General features: G+C 37.7%; 1 protein-coding gene across 8 annotated transcripts in view; it reads right to left on the bottom strand.

Annotated features, from left to right (window-relative positions):
* Positions 1-14,039, bottom strand: part of SLC4A4 (solute carrier family 4 member 4) — a 343,883-nt gene that overhangs the window by 103,265 nt on the left and 226,579 nt on the right. For all 8 annotated transcript variants that reach the window (XM_019757100.3, XM_088791346.1, XM_074324475.2 and 5 more), the window contains 5 exons: positions 12,751-12,908; positions 6,358-6,445; positions 5,169-5,323; positions 4,425-4,541; positions 2,199-2,373 (listed from right to left, as the gene is read on the bottom strand). In XM_019757100.3, coding sequence (XP_019612659.2) covers positions 2,199-2,373; positions 4,425-4,541; positions 5,169-5,323; positions 6,358-6,445; positions 12,751-12,908 — 693 coding nt within the window. The remainder of the gene's footprint in view (positions 1-2,198; positions 2,374-4,424; positions 4,542-5,168; positions 5,324-6,357; positions 6,446-12,750; positions 12,909-14,039) is intronic.

Raw genomic sequence — 14,039 nt, 5'->3', positions numbered from 1 at the left:
CCTTTACTTTCCCAAGAACTTGCTCATATGGAAACTAATTGACCTAGGAGGGAATCAACAATGGACATTAATAAGACTTCTTCCTTATCTCTTAAGTCTAATGAGGTTAAAAAGGAGTCAATTCAATTTAAAAAGGCAATAAATTAACACATAGGAGGTGTCATAATTCCCCTATTTCAATAAGAACAACCATGGAAAAAAATGGGGTGAAAAATTATCTGCACAATAAAAAAGTCTCCCTATATCCTGAAAGAAGACAGTTTTTGTTCTTGCTACTCTTTCAAAATCATGGCTTTCTTTTCCTACTACGTGGCTGCCTGTATTATCTTCTTCATGCTGGCCTCGGGATGCTTCCCCAGTGCTTTCTTTAGCACTTGTTATCTTGAATGATCTGTTTTAGTTATCATTATGCTCTCATTTGGATGAAGAACAGTGGCCCAATCTGGACACAGACCAGATATTATAAAAATTCTATTATTGACATCACTGTTACAATTTGATTTTTTCATTCCTGTCTTAGGAATGAGGAAAAAAGGGAAAACATCCTCTTCGTATACTTTATCCCTGTGTCCTGCCTTACTTGGTTTCTGTTCCCCATGCCACAGGTCTCTCACTGGGAACATACAGATATGTGACCTCTGGCCAGCACAACGTTATTTTTAAAATGTTAATCAGTTGCTGGTATTTAAAAATCACCAGATTTCACATAAGAATTTGAAATGTCAATCTCTCTTCGAAAATCAAGACATGAAGTAATACTGAGTACACATTCACGTGGGAACAAGCAGAGCTGAGTGGCAATTGGCCCTTTCCAATAGAACATGAGTTCTGAGGAGTCAACACAGTCCCCAGCTGTGAGAAAGCCCTAGCTAGCCATGTGGAAAAGTCATGTGGCAAGTCCCCTGTTCTTCCAGACATCCCAGCCTAGGCACCAGACATGTAAGTAAAGAAGCCTTCAGGGGCTCCAGCCTCAGCCACCATCTTACAAGTGTATGAAGACCAAAGAGAGAACCACCCAGATGAGTCCACAATCATCAAAACCACGAGAGAGAAAAATGGTTGTTGCAAGCCTTTAAGTTTTAGGATAATATTCTATGTAGCAACAGAAAAGGGCTAAAAGGAAAAAAGTACCCTTAACAAACTAAATACAATTGTTTAAAATAGTCTCTCTCTTTTTACTTGTGTCGACATAGATGTCGTAGTAGTCTCCATCTTATTTTAATGTTTAGGTAGAAATCTAAAACATAAATGTGCTCAGGGAGGAAAACAACAGTGGAAGAAAAGCAATCATTTGGAATCAGCTGTATTTTTTTCTTTTTTAATTAAGCTGGCTGGCTACACTTAGAAATGTCACATAGGTTAAACAGTAATAAATAGTAAAAGAAAAGGACAGAGTTTGAAAAGGGCTGGAATCTGGTTCTTTACATCAGAACAGCACCTTCACTCACAAGTCTGTATTCAGTACCTAGCACAATGCCTATTTTTTTCTTAACAATTGGATCAACTAAAAGGAGTTCTGTACATATTTTTCTGATTGACAGAGGGAATCTAAAGTATCTTTCCTATCACTAAAACTTCAGCTATTACCGATACAAAATGAAGGTGAATGCCACCTGCAAAGTAACCAACAAATTGTGGTTCATACAAAATAAATCAATCCAGATTTTTTATAGCTTACTGAAAAGCAGATTCAGGAACAGGAGAAAACTCCTAGCTTGTATTTCTTAAAACTGAGTTCTACCCATAGACAAGCAAATCCACCCTTGAGCAAGTCACTCAATAGTCTGATGATTCTTTTTGCTTACATGGAAAATGAAGGTAATCCTACATTCCTAAAAAATATGACCCTCAAGTTTGACAACATGGCCAATACTCAAGGTAGTAGAAGATCTAAACCATGGGCCCTGCACAACATTAAGGCAGCTGATATGCTTTTGCCCAAACAGAATTGTATATTCTCATTTCCTTTGCTTCTTTTCCCCACTTGTGACTCAAGCCAGATTTCATCGAGCTATTTTTATAATTACTAAAACGTTGGAAATACAGCAGCAGGCCAGAAGCAAAGTAAAACGCAGCATCCAGCAAAAAAAGAAAATCACGCTGAGTAACTGAAAGGCCATCTGCTGCTCACTGAGCTGTAGGGGTGAGGAAGGCATTCTGGGCTGTGCTATTTGTGTCTTCCCCAAAACCAAACCCACCTGCATGTTGTCAGTGGCATCCCCAAGCAGTCCTCCAAAAGTGATGGCATTAGTTACAGTTGCCAAATAAATGAAGAGAATTGCTGATAGCGCCTGAATATTTAAAGCATCATAAAAATCACTGGCAAAAAATGGTGCTTTCCTCTTTATGTCCTTAATTAGTCCACCACAGAACCTGGATAGGGAGAAAACAAACATGTGACAATGTAAAATAAATTACCATCAAATTACGAGATAACTTATTAAACCACAAAGAATTTGTATTTACAGTGCTTGAATGAACAACAAGGTACTGTTTAACCACTTAAGATAAAACCAGAAAACTGGAGGAATGAATTTTCTTCTGTCTCTGTTTTAGTCACCAAATTGGTGTCACACTCCCGAAAGATCAGACAGTTGTGAATTGTGTACATAAATTAAAATTTCTCACTTTCTAAAGTAAAACATCTAAACATGTGAGTAGATCATACAAGGACCTTTATAATCTTGCCATAGTTTCCTTTCCAGCCTCATTCATTCATTCATTCATTCATTCCATAAATGGTTATTGAGCATCTGTGATACACCTAGCACTATTCTGGTTGCTGGAGATACAACAGTGAACAACACAGGACAAACATACCTACCTTCGTGAAGTTTACTTTCTGTATTGAGGAGACAAAGTAAGTAAAATGCATGGTGCTAAAAAATTAAGGAAAAAATTAAATGGGGAAGAGGATTATTAAATGCTAGAGTAGCAGTGGTTGAAATATGATAGTGGCCAGAACAGGTCTCCCAAGCAAGTGACTTTGGGGTAAGAACCTAAAGGAAATAAGGGAGGAAGCCATGAAAGTATGTAGTGGAAAAGCTTTGCAAGCCGAACGCCATTATAAATGTAAGTTGGTCAGCTGACTCAGGCATCAGTCCACTCACCCTCCCATCCAAACCTCACATCTCAGCCTTCAGCCTGCTGTTCCTACTGCCTACAATGCCCTCCCTCCATCTATCTGTCTGGGTGCTCTCTGGCCCTTAGCTGCATTCAGTGCCCTGCTTCAGTTTTCTTGGTATGCACAGGACAGCACATGACACGGAGCAAATTGCAGACAGCGCATTTAGAAAAGGTGAAATATGGAAGAATGAAATCATAGTCTGATTAAATAAAAAGTTAAGTTCCAGAACTCGTATCTGTACAAAGGAAAAAGGATATTGCTAATGGAAATAGTTTGTAAAGAACTATTTAGAAAAAATGTGGGAGAGAAGGTTTTATGTTCTCTATTCTGCAAAAAGGAAGGAGAGGGGAATAATGTTCTCTTAACTTGGCAGAGAAACCCAAGTGGGTCATGGTGGGGTAGAGGGGAGATAACTTAAATTCATTCAGATTCCATAGCATATGAAAATGACATATGTTTGTGTTTTTTAAAAAAACCTGCAGTGTTTTTTAAAAGCCATGTATCTTCATAAAATGAGTATCCTACTTAATTTTTTTTTTCTTTAACTCCAAATGAAATGGGGACTCTAATAGTGGAGAGGGAAGAAGTATCATGAAAAGAGATTTAGCCAAAGCAATCTGGAAAACCTGTATTCCCAACTGTAGGCTAGGGAGACCATGACCTATGAGTACTCATCTCTGTAATATGTTACCCACTTTTGAGTAAATGTACAGGGAAGAGATGGAATCATAAAAGCCAAGTGCAGAAGACTGGCACATTACTCAGTCTTCCTACCATACACACCCACACCACAATCTCTGTTTTTCTCTCTAACACCCCCTCACTCACTCCACTACAGTCACACGAGCCTCAGTGCCAACCCAGCACACACAAAGCACTCTGCTATCCCCTCTCCCAACCCCACATCTACATGGTCTGTCTCCCACCTTCTCTAGGACTTTCCTCAAATGCTGCAATTCTCTTTAAGACCATCCCTGACCACCCTTCTCTAAAACTGTAATACCTTTCTTCCACCACAAAACTCCCTACTTCTGCTTTATTTGTCCTCATAAAACCATCATCACCTTCCTTTATTTGCTCAGGGTTTGTTTCCACCATGACAAAGTAAGACCTGTAAGGACCGGGGTTTTTATTTAAGTCACTGCTGCATTCCCAAAGCCTGTGATTATTAAGTCCACTACAAATATTTGTTGGCTGAACAAAAGTACAAACCAGTCGATAAAATGCTGATAGAAAGATGAAGGGAAATTCAGGTCTAAAGAGAACCTCATGTGAATAACAAAAATCCATCAGTTACCGTCCAGTTCTCTGCAATTCTTCACTGTCACCATGTCCTCCTCCACTTCCGTGGCCTCCATCATGGGGCGTGTCCCCATTCATTTGAACATTCTCTCCACCCGAGTACATGTTCTTTCTAAGCAAGACAACAGAGCCCAAGAGAATATTAGTGTGGTTTTTTTTTTACCTGCTTCTTAGCTGTGTCTCATACTATCTAATGAAGAGATGAACTGAGAAAGATCATTATTTCCTTCTTCCATTCTAACAGACAACTCTTAATGTGTCATATTTGAGCCAAGACAAATGACTGGATGCATAGAAAAGTTGAATAAATTGTATATTGTATAAGAGGGAAATTGCTTCACCTGGAAAATAACATATTTCTAGGGAATGCCTTCTACTCAATTATCTCACCCAATTTCTTAACCTCTGAAACCTACAGGGCCTCATCTGGAGTAAACTGATATTTCCACATGGACAGGGATTCCCGAAAATATCCCCAAAGGATCTCTGTGATGTATTCCAGTGTCATAATCTGAGATCTCTAATTTATAATCATCAAAGAACATCACAACAGGTTACATTCATTTTACAGTGTCAATGAAATGTCAAACCAAGGCACACTTATGATTCATTTGAGATGAGATAATATATCAAGTTAAGTAGGAACCTAAAAATATTAGGGCAGTTGCCTGATTCCATCTCCTTTGCCAAATACAACCTCCTTCTCAAGGTTGAAACTCCCAACTGCTTGATAATTTACCTTTTGTCAGACGATGGAAGACTCTTAGGAGGCTCTATCCTGATCGCTGGATCCCATTCCCCAGGCGGAAGGACAATGACTTCATCGAGGAACTCATCAATGCCAGCAATCAGGTCCTGCCGATCTTTTGCTTTATAAGCAATGTCATGAAACACCTAAAGAAGAATAAGAGATGCGCTGATACAAGGTAACTCTCCACACGTCTCATATCATGTCCAGCCTGAGGAATGCAATTCATAGCCCACTTTAATATTGCTATAATCAGACTCTTAATATTTCCTGTTATTCAGCTTGCCTCCAAAATATTTCAGTAATACACCCATAGAATATAGGAAGTCATGAGAAAACAAATGAAGGAGTTTCTTTTACATGTTTTTTTCTATCAATACTATGAAATAAAGTTGCCTTTCATCTCCCATTGGTGTGTACCATTATTGATATAGTTGCTATAGAAACCAGATGAAAATGATTTGGAGAAATATACTGAAGAGTCATTTCCTGAAATAAAAAATACAAGGACAAACGATTGCTGATAATTCAAGAAGGGAAAGTCCAAACTGGGTGTTAAGATTGGGTTAAGACCTCAACACTGCAGCTCTCAAACACACAAATAATGTTAGTTTTTAAAAAAGAAAAATCTGAGTTATATTGGCAACACATAAAGCAAAGTAGGAGGTCATCTGTCTAGTTATGAAAGGCTTAGGTTATGTATAGTAAAGGACTTTCAGCTCATCAGCTAGGTTAGAAGAATAGAACAGTTGACAACGAGGATTATGTACATTCTGGAATGTAGATAACATCTATGTGTTTATCTGCTTATCCAAGCAATAACTAAACTATCTAAGGAAGTTAATGCCCCCATGTCTTTTATGCAAATATCCAAAGAAGGAGCTTCCCAAATGTACATTATTCAATTAGAATGCTGTGGTTACCAACATTCTTTATAATGAGATACAGTCATTCATGGCAAATAAGCTGACATTGACAGAGTTTTCAAAAAGTAAATTTTATGTTGGAATAAAACACATTTTCCTCTATTTCCTAAACATATTCCATTCTTAAAACGGATGTATGTTTAATATTCTTTAAAAAGTTAAAGTCACTGTATTAACTTACACTGACAGCCAATTCACAGTATAAAACAACACAAGTAAGACACTCACAGATCACCATCTTCCCGATTCCCTACCTCGTCAGACATCAAGGTGGCAATGGCTCTGCCAATCTCATGGTAGGACTTGGCTTTCCCCTTAGGACCTAAGAGAATGAACAAGAACCTAATGGAAGAGGAAAGAAACAAAGGCTATAACACACATCTCCTCAAATTCAATATACATAAAACTGAGACGCGTTTATTCTAGTTCATAAAAAAGTTAGGTCTCGAATTCATCTTTAAAACAAAGGTAATATTCCTAGTACTATGAAAGATACTCTTTCACACTACTGTGAAACACAAATTGTTGTTCAGTTTATTTGGAGGCAATGGAGAATTTATCGTGATAACCTGAGAAGCTTCTTCATTGAGAAAGAATGGTTCACTTTGAGTCAATTATTCTTTCATTTCTAAACTTTCTTCTCTCTCCATTTCTACTGAATTGCAGTCTTTGGAAGACTTAGTACCTCTTCAGACTTCTGTGACTTTTCCTCACCCAACATGGACCGTGACATATGATCTTCTCCATACTCTTTTAAGATATGTTTCTACTCAGAAGTGACTGGGGGTCAGCAAAAACCAAGTCCTCTACAAGTAACCCACATAGTGACAGCCAAAATAAAGAGAAATATGAAAGAAACTCAAAATAAAGCATCATTCACAGTTAAGATTTTTTGACAGTAAGTAGGTCCCGAAACTTGTAATAATGAGCTTATCCCCCATTTAGGTTCACCTCTTATCATGTTGGAAGAAATCCCTCACTGACCACAAGGGCAAAGATGCATGTCTGACTAGGGAGGAGGAAACCTGATCTGTAAATGAGTAAGAAAAATATACTAAAGGCAACATTGGATAAATCCCTGTCTTGCTTACAATCACATCTTACCTAACACAGAGATAATGGGGACAATAAAAATGATCACATCATATATTTGCTCAGCTTTTTAAAGCTTGCAAAGCATTTCACATTCATCACCTCATTTAAACTCCATAAAATCCTTTGCAATAAGAACAGGTATCCTATTCCTTTTTAATGGTGAAGAAACTGAGGCACAAGGAGGTTGGCTAATGGATGAGCCGACAGACAGCCTAGTAAAAGAGAGAACAGATAGGACTTCCTACCTCCTGTTCTTTTTCAGCACACAGTTCTGCCTAGTATTACCTGTCCAACCTATACACCAGGGTTGACTCAATAGAAAAAAGCTATCAAACAGTGACTTCCATAGATCACCCTGGGGAAAAATGTTGTGGATAATTATCTAGGGACAAGAAATCTTAGGTAAAGTTTTATAGGGACAGGAATGGCTTAGGATTTCGCTTAACTTTTTCACTTATGTTTTTTACTTATTTATTTATAAACCTCACTTTAAATAAAAAAGGACTGACAGGAAGTACTCTTCAAAGTGTTAAGGTCGTTTCCAAAATTCCCGATTAGACAATTCCTGTTTTTTATCATAAAATTCAGTCCAAAGAAGTGAAAAAATAAATTAATATAAGAAAGTATCAGAAAGTATGAATACTTAGATTTTACACCAGGAGAACCATAAAGCTATTCAGTGTTTATTTGCTTAGAAACCAGTTCTGGAGTGGGGCGGCACATTCACTTTCAAGTGTTATCACAGTAGACGAAACAGCAAACGCAATCAGCAGGGACAAAAGTCTGTTCAAATACGAAGGAAGTCATTACTGGAACTGGATTTTAGTTCTTCCAACACTGAAGTTCAATTGATACTAGAACTTTTCTTCCTTTGAAGCTGAATCTAAATGATGTACCACTACATATAGTACATGGTGCTTCTTTATGACAGTAAAATGTATTTTTCTAAACGAACTGAACACTGACTGATTTGAGTTCAACACATGCAAAAAATATTTAACCACTAAGACAAATACAAATTAAGAAACACCTATAGTACTAGTCACATTTCCTAATCCTATTTGTCTACCAACGGCCAGCTGTCAGGCAGCACAATAAGGGCACAGTTTTAGACAAGAGAAAAATTGACACCTGGATCTTTACTTAATACATTTTTTAATAATGGGTTTCCTTTGCCTGCCATTTTTTATTATTTCAATGTATGTAAATATTAGTTTTTCAGTAATACATAATACCTAAAACCTTTCCAGAACATTCTTTCTGCTTCTCCCTAGCATCTCCATTATGATTATACATGCATACACATTATGGAAATACATATTTATCAACTCACACAAGTTAATTATCAGGTTGACTATATGGCAACAAAGCCAAACTATTCTCTTGTTGGAAAGTGAGTAAAGTAGTGTCAGTCATTAGGAGTCCTTCAATATAAACTTGAGCAGACAGTGGATAACTATTCCAAGAGCTGATAGAATAATGGAGCCTCGAAGTTAAAACCTATGAGATGAGGGCATACATTTTCTATAAATATTTATTTTGGTCTCTGCTAAATGGTACCCAAAGAATGAATGGAAGTAGCAGACCAATGGTAACTATAACATGTATGATAGCAATAAACCCAATATATGAGAATTTATTGTTTCAGTAATTTCAGTAACCTGATGTAAAGGTACAATTCCTCTTTCCTGGGTAAAATGTGTGTGTGTGTGTGTGTGTGTGTGTGTGTGTGTGTGTTTCTTTAATGGGAAGTCATCAAGTGCCAAATAGAAATAACATGTTACATATCAGTTAAAATTTTCACACTATTCCAGTCAGGAATCATTCAGTAAATCCATCTCCTTAAAATGATATAGAGAAGAAAGAAACCCTTGCCACCTATAAATAACAGGAAACATCACTGCAGGTCAAGAACTTCATCTGTAGGAGTGGAGACCCTTAAGAAACCTCTAATTTGGACTGCATTGTTGAAATGGGGATGAGACATCTGGGAGAAGTAACAACACAGAACAACTCATCAAGTTGAAGTTCCTTCTGTTTGAAACATGTTCTCTCCCCTTTAACCCTCAAAGAAGTGAAAGCTGTTACAACTTTTATGACAGAAGTACATCTTGCCAAACTCAGCTTTTATAATGTACTGAAAACTCATTTCATGACCCAAGCTGTTTTCTGTCAATGGACAGATGTTATTTTTAACCAGAATCTTTTTTCTTTATTAACAAATTAGAATAAACACATTTGTGTGGCTAGAAGGGCACAGATCATGTTGACAGCTCAGGGAAAAAGTTAATATATGTTACTGCGTTCCTTTTATTCACTCATAACTATAAATAAGTCATAATTACAATTTTTAATAGCACTAGTTGTTTCTAGAATCTTCATGAAGCACTTCTACTCTTGTGAGCTTTTCCATATAACTGATTATGCCCGGGGAGGATGCCTTTAGCATTTTCCACAACAAAAATAAGTGCCAGATGATCTGTGTCCGGAACCAATGGACTATACTCACATTCACAAAATAATTATAGCCAGAAACAGAGCATAATATCAGAAAAAGAGCTAGCTTTCCTAAACCACTCAATCTTTTTAGAAAGGATGTACACCCCCCTCCTTCCTGATATATCACAGCTATTTCTAGAATAAACTCAACATGTACCAATCCTGTACTCCGTTCTCTCAAAACAACAGTGAATCAAATAACCCATTATTCATATTTAGCAGCTTTGGAAAATGTAGCTAAACTGTAGCTTCCACAATAGACTCATGAGGACCACAAACCCACCATAACCAACATTACTTATATAAATAGCAGCTAGCAACTGGATTGTTAGACAAGACAGAGTTGAACGTGCAGGACCTCCATCCCAATCCCTCTAATAGGATGTTTCATGGTTTGACGATTAAGACAAACTACTTCTTTTAGGCAAATCGTCATTTATAACATAAAATATATATTAACTTACAGTGAAACTAAAGAGGTAAACATTCTAATGTTTTAGAGGGCTAGAACTCACTGAATAACTATTTGCCTTAGATGTAAAAATCAAGGTCAAAAAAGGACAGACAGATCTGAGACTTTTATTATTCTTCATGGGAAAACCCTAAAGTATATTATTCCAATCCCGTCTAGATATCACCTTAGATTCTCCCTAAAAGCCTGGCATCAATGTCAGAAATCTGCAGTTCTATTTCTAGCACTGATTACGACTCTTCTTTTTGCCTCCATCTCTCAACTATAAAATGGGAATAATAACATTTATCCCCTACATAGCTCATAAGTAGGAGTTAGTGACAGCCTCTATGGACAGATAAAGAGAACAGCAAGCAAAGTGTGTGCAAGATGCTAGGAAAATCATAAACATATCCTACCAAGCGACCAAAGATCAAAAAACAGAGTTTGATTGCTTTCACATGGATGGCAAGAAGGTCCCCGAAGTAGGTAACATCCCCACAGTTGATAATAGTCCAGCTATGAGCAGAATGCTAAAATAGATCAACCGAATAACAGAATGAATAAACTTGTGAATACCCAAGGGGAGCGCCTAGAACTACACATCCTGAAAGGTACACAGCAGTAATACCTTTGAATAATAATAATAGTAATAACAACAACAAGCATGAGAGCATAACCTCCCTCATCTTCAAAAGGAAAACCAGTCACTACAAGATGTTCACAGAGCAGACTTTTCAGGTCTCCCCACAGTACCAGAGGAGCATGCGTGTTCCAGCCCATCACCGAGGGCAGAGACACGCCTTCACCGTGACCACCACATTCCTTGTGGGATTTCCTTTATTGGATTTCACAGGATGTAGCCAGTGTAAATGGCCCCACATTACTCATACACAAAAAAAGCTAATAAGGCTCCCTGCTCAGCGATTACAGCTTGCACTGGTTCAGAGGACAGCAAACGGATGAAACTATTTCCTGGAAAAATGTTAACATGCTAGGATATATTGTTCAGATTATTGCCCAGAAAGTTTTATGACATTATTGAATTACATTCCCTTGAATTGCTGGGCTCCTTTTGTTAATTCCAATGATGCTGTATTTCACCTCTAGACTAGCGCCACGCTCCAGTACAGAAGAAAAGAATGAGACAGGCAGAAGTATATGATAAGAGGGACACAAAAATGGTCATAACTTGCTACTCAAAAAACTCGTACTATTGTGACATAAAAAGCCTTCGAAAGTGTTTTTTATTTGTAGCTTCTAAAGAAAAATAATAACAAACATGAAAAAGCAAGAGCAATTTAACACTTCTTGCAATTTTTTTTTTCTTTCAAGCATAGTGAAGTTAGTCCAAAGAGAGAAATAAAACCTTAGGGACACAAAAGCTGGACTTGAGCCATGAGCTGCATCAGCTAGCTGTTCGCCAGGTGATGGCTCAGACAGAACTTGAAGGCTCCACTGGCATGTTTTCAAGAAAAATGCTAAGTTACAGAAAACACAAATCATGACAATCCCATCACTTGAATAAACTGTGATCATATCTTTTCCTCTGCTATTTGTCCAATGACTGCTTAATGATGACAAGTCTCATTCCTCTTTGAAGTGTCTAAGTAATATAAAAGTGAGGAAAAAATACCTGTATGATCAGAAAGAATTTTCAGTAATCTATGAATTGGGAGACCATAAGGAAATGTTACCCTAATTTTCCTAATTTGGCTCAAAACAAACCTTGAGCCCTTGGTCATTGTGACTTAATCATGCTCACTGGGTATTCATAGCCCTTCCTGCTCACCTGGGGAAACCTAAAAAAGAGAAAAGCCACCTGTTTTTGCTCTGGAACCCATAAAAAAGCAGCGCGCGCACACACACACACACACACACACACCCACACCCCTCCTATTCATATGATAATTTTCTGATATCAACTTGAAGATTACAAGCATCTCTTTAAACTCTTCTGCAAAAGTTTGAGGGAAGCCTTAATTTCTATTCACCTATTGCATTCTGTGAGTCAAGCTTCCTAACTCCACTGAACACAGTTGCAGAGGAAGGTAAACAGGATTAATCTGAAGTATACTGAATACACGATTATAGTAACAGTAATATTCTTCCTTTCAAAATAAAAATATATGCGTAACAGTAAAGTATGCAAATTTAAGGGTACAGCTTTATTATTTTTATATGTGTGTGTATACACACATACAACCAATTTTCTGATAAAACAGAGCAAATAGAAGCAACTCTGACTCTGAACCAATTACCATCTATATGACCTTGGACAAGTTACTTAAACTCTCAGACTCAGTTTCTTCATCTGTAAAATCTGTATACTTATATTTATACATAAAAGACTATTACTGAAGATTAAATAAACTAATCCATAAGAAGGAAGAAACTACTACATAGCCCAAGAAATTATTTAAATTGTTCTTATTATTACCACTATACAAGTGTCAAGTAATGTGATAGCATGAAAATCAGATTAAAACTTTCCAATATGCTTGCTCTGGATGTATCTTCAGTCTGTTGATTCTGTACCTGGAGGAGAAGAGACTTCCCTATAACCACACTGTAGACCTCAGCAGGTCAGGGAGCAGCTTACCTCGTGGGCACAGGGACCTCAGTCAGGGCACCCAGCATGACCGCCTGCTGTAGCCGAACAAAGGCGATGAAAGGCGTATCCAAGAAGTCCACCTCCCCGACAAGCACATTGGAGGCTTCTGCGTCACGGGGCAGTTTTTTCATGAACTTGTTCTTCAGCTGCATGGGAAGAGTAAGGAAAAAAAAAAAAAAAAAGTAAAAAGAAAGAAAGAAAAAGAAAAAGGAAAGAACCACAACTTATTTCCAGAGAAGGGAACAAGAAGAAACACTCCATATATCACTTAAGAGAATTCCTTTATATGAGTTTACACACAACAGGCCCTAGTTATACCCATTTTTCTACTATGTTTAACCATTCTATTATCATAAACATTTCTCTGTACTTTGAATTAAACAAATATCGAGGGTATAATCACATGGTGTACATATAAAACAACGTTTACATATAAAACAATTCATTTATTGATTCATTCACTCAACAAACATGTGTTGAGAGCCTATCAGATCTACTGATCTGAGCCCTATAAATACAGGGAAGGATTCATTAATTACCCGTCCTCCTTGGGCTCATATTACAGCAGGGGAGAAACAAAATACAGTTTCAAGTAGTGGTAAGTAGTAAGAGAAAAAAAGTAAAACTGTTAAGAGGGTACTCTTACGAGGGGAGGTCAGGGATGGCCTCTGAAGAATAAATTTGACACTGGAGTGAGAGTACAAGCCATGCAAAGATCTGGGTAAAGAACATTCTGGGCAAAGAGAACAGCAAGTGCAAAGCCTCTGAAATGGGAAAGCTTGGCAGTTAGAGGAATAAGAAGAAGATATGTGTGATGCCACCTGAAGGAACAATGGAGAAAAAAACAACAGCAAATCAAGTTGCATAAGTAAGGGGTTGGGAGGTGGGGGACCAGCTGGTAAGGGCTTTAAAGGCCATAATAAGGAGTTCTGTATGTTTTAGGTGGGATTTGCTTACTAAAAGTCCAAGTGAAAAGGTGGAGTAGAAAGACATGAATTTAAGATCTATCACCAGGTAAACAATATTTAAAACCATGGGACAGGATGACACAAGCTTGGGTGTGAGTGAAGATAGAGAAGAGGGGTAAGATCTAAACCCTGGGCCACTCTACCATTTACAGGAATGGGAGGAGCTATCGGCAGAGGACGCTGGAAAAGAGCAGCCAGAGAGATAGGAGGAAAACCAGCACTTCACAACAGTCAGATGAAGAAAGGGCTCAATAAGGGAAGTGTCTCAGCTGAGTCGAAGGCTGCTGTAAGCTCAAATAAGGCGAGAAC

This window comes from Rhinolophus sinicus, chromosome 1 (assembly GCF_057876585.1).
Source record: "Rhinolophus sinicus isolate RSI-liver-muscle chromosome 1, RSI-T2T, whole genome shotgun sequence".
Taxonomy (NCBI): Eukaryota; Metazoa; Chordata; class Mammalia; order Chiroptera; family Rhinolophidae; genus Rhinolophus; species Rhinolophus sinicus.
The sequence above is the reverse complement of the archived record's forward strand: the minus strand, read 5'-3'. Positions and strand labels throughout refer to the sequence as shown.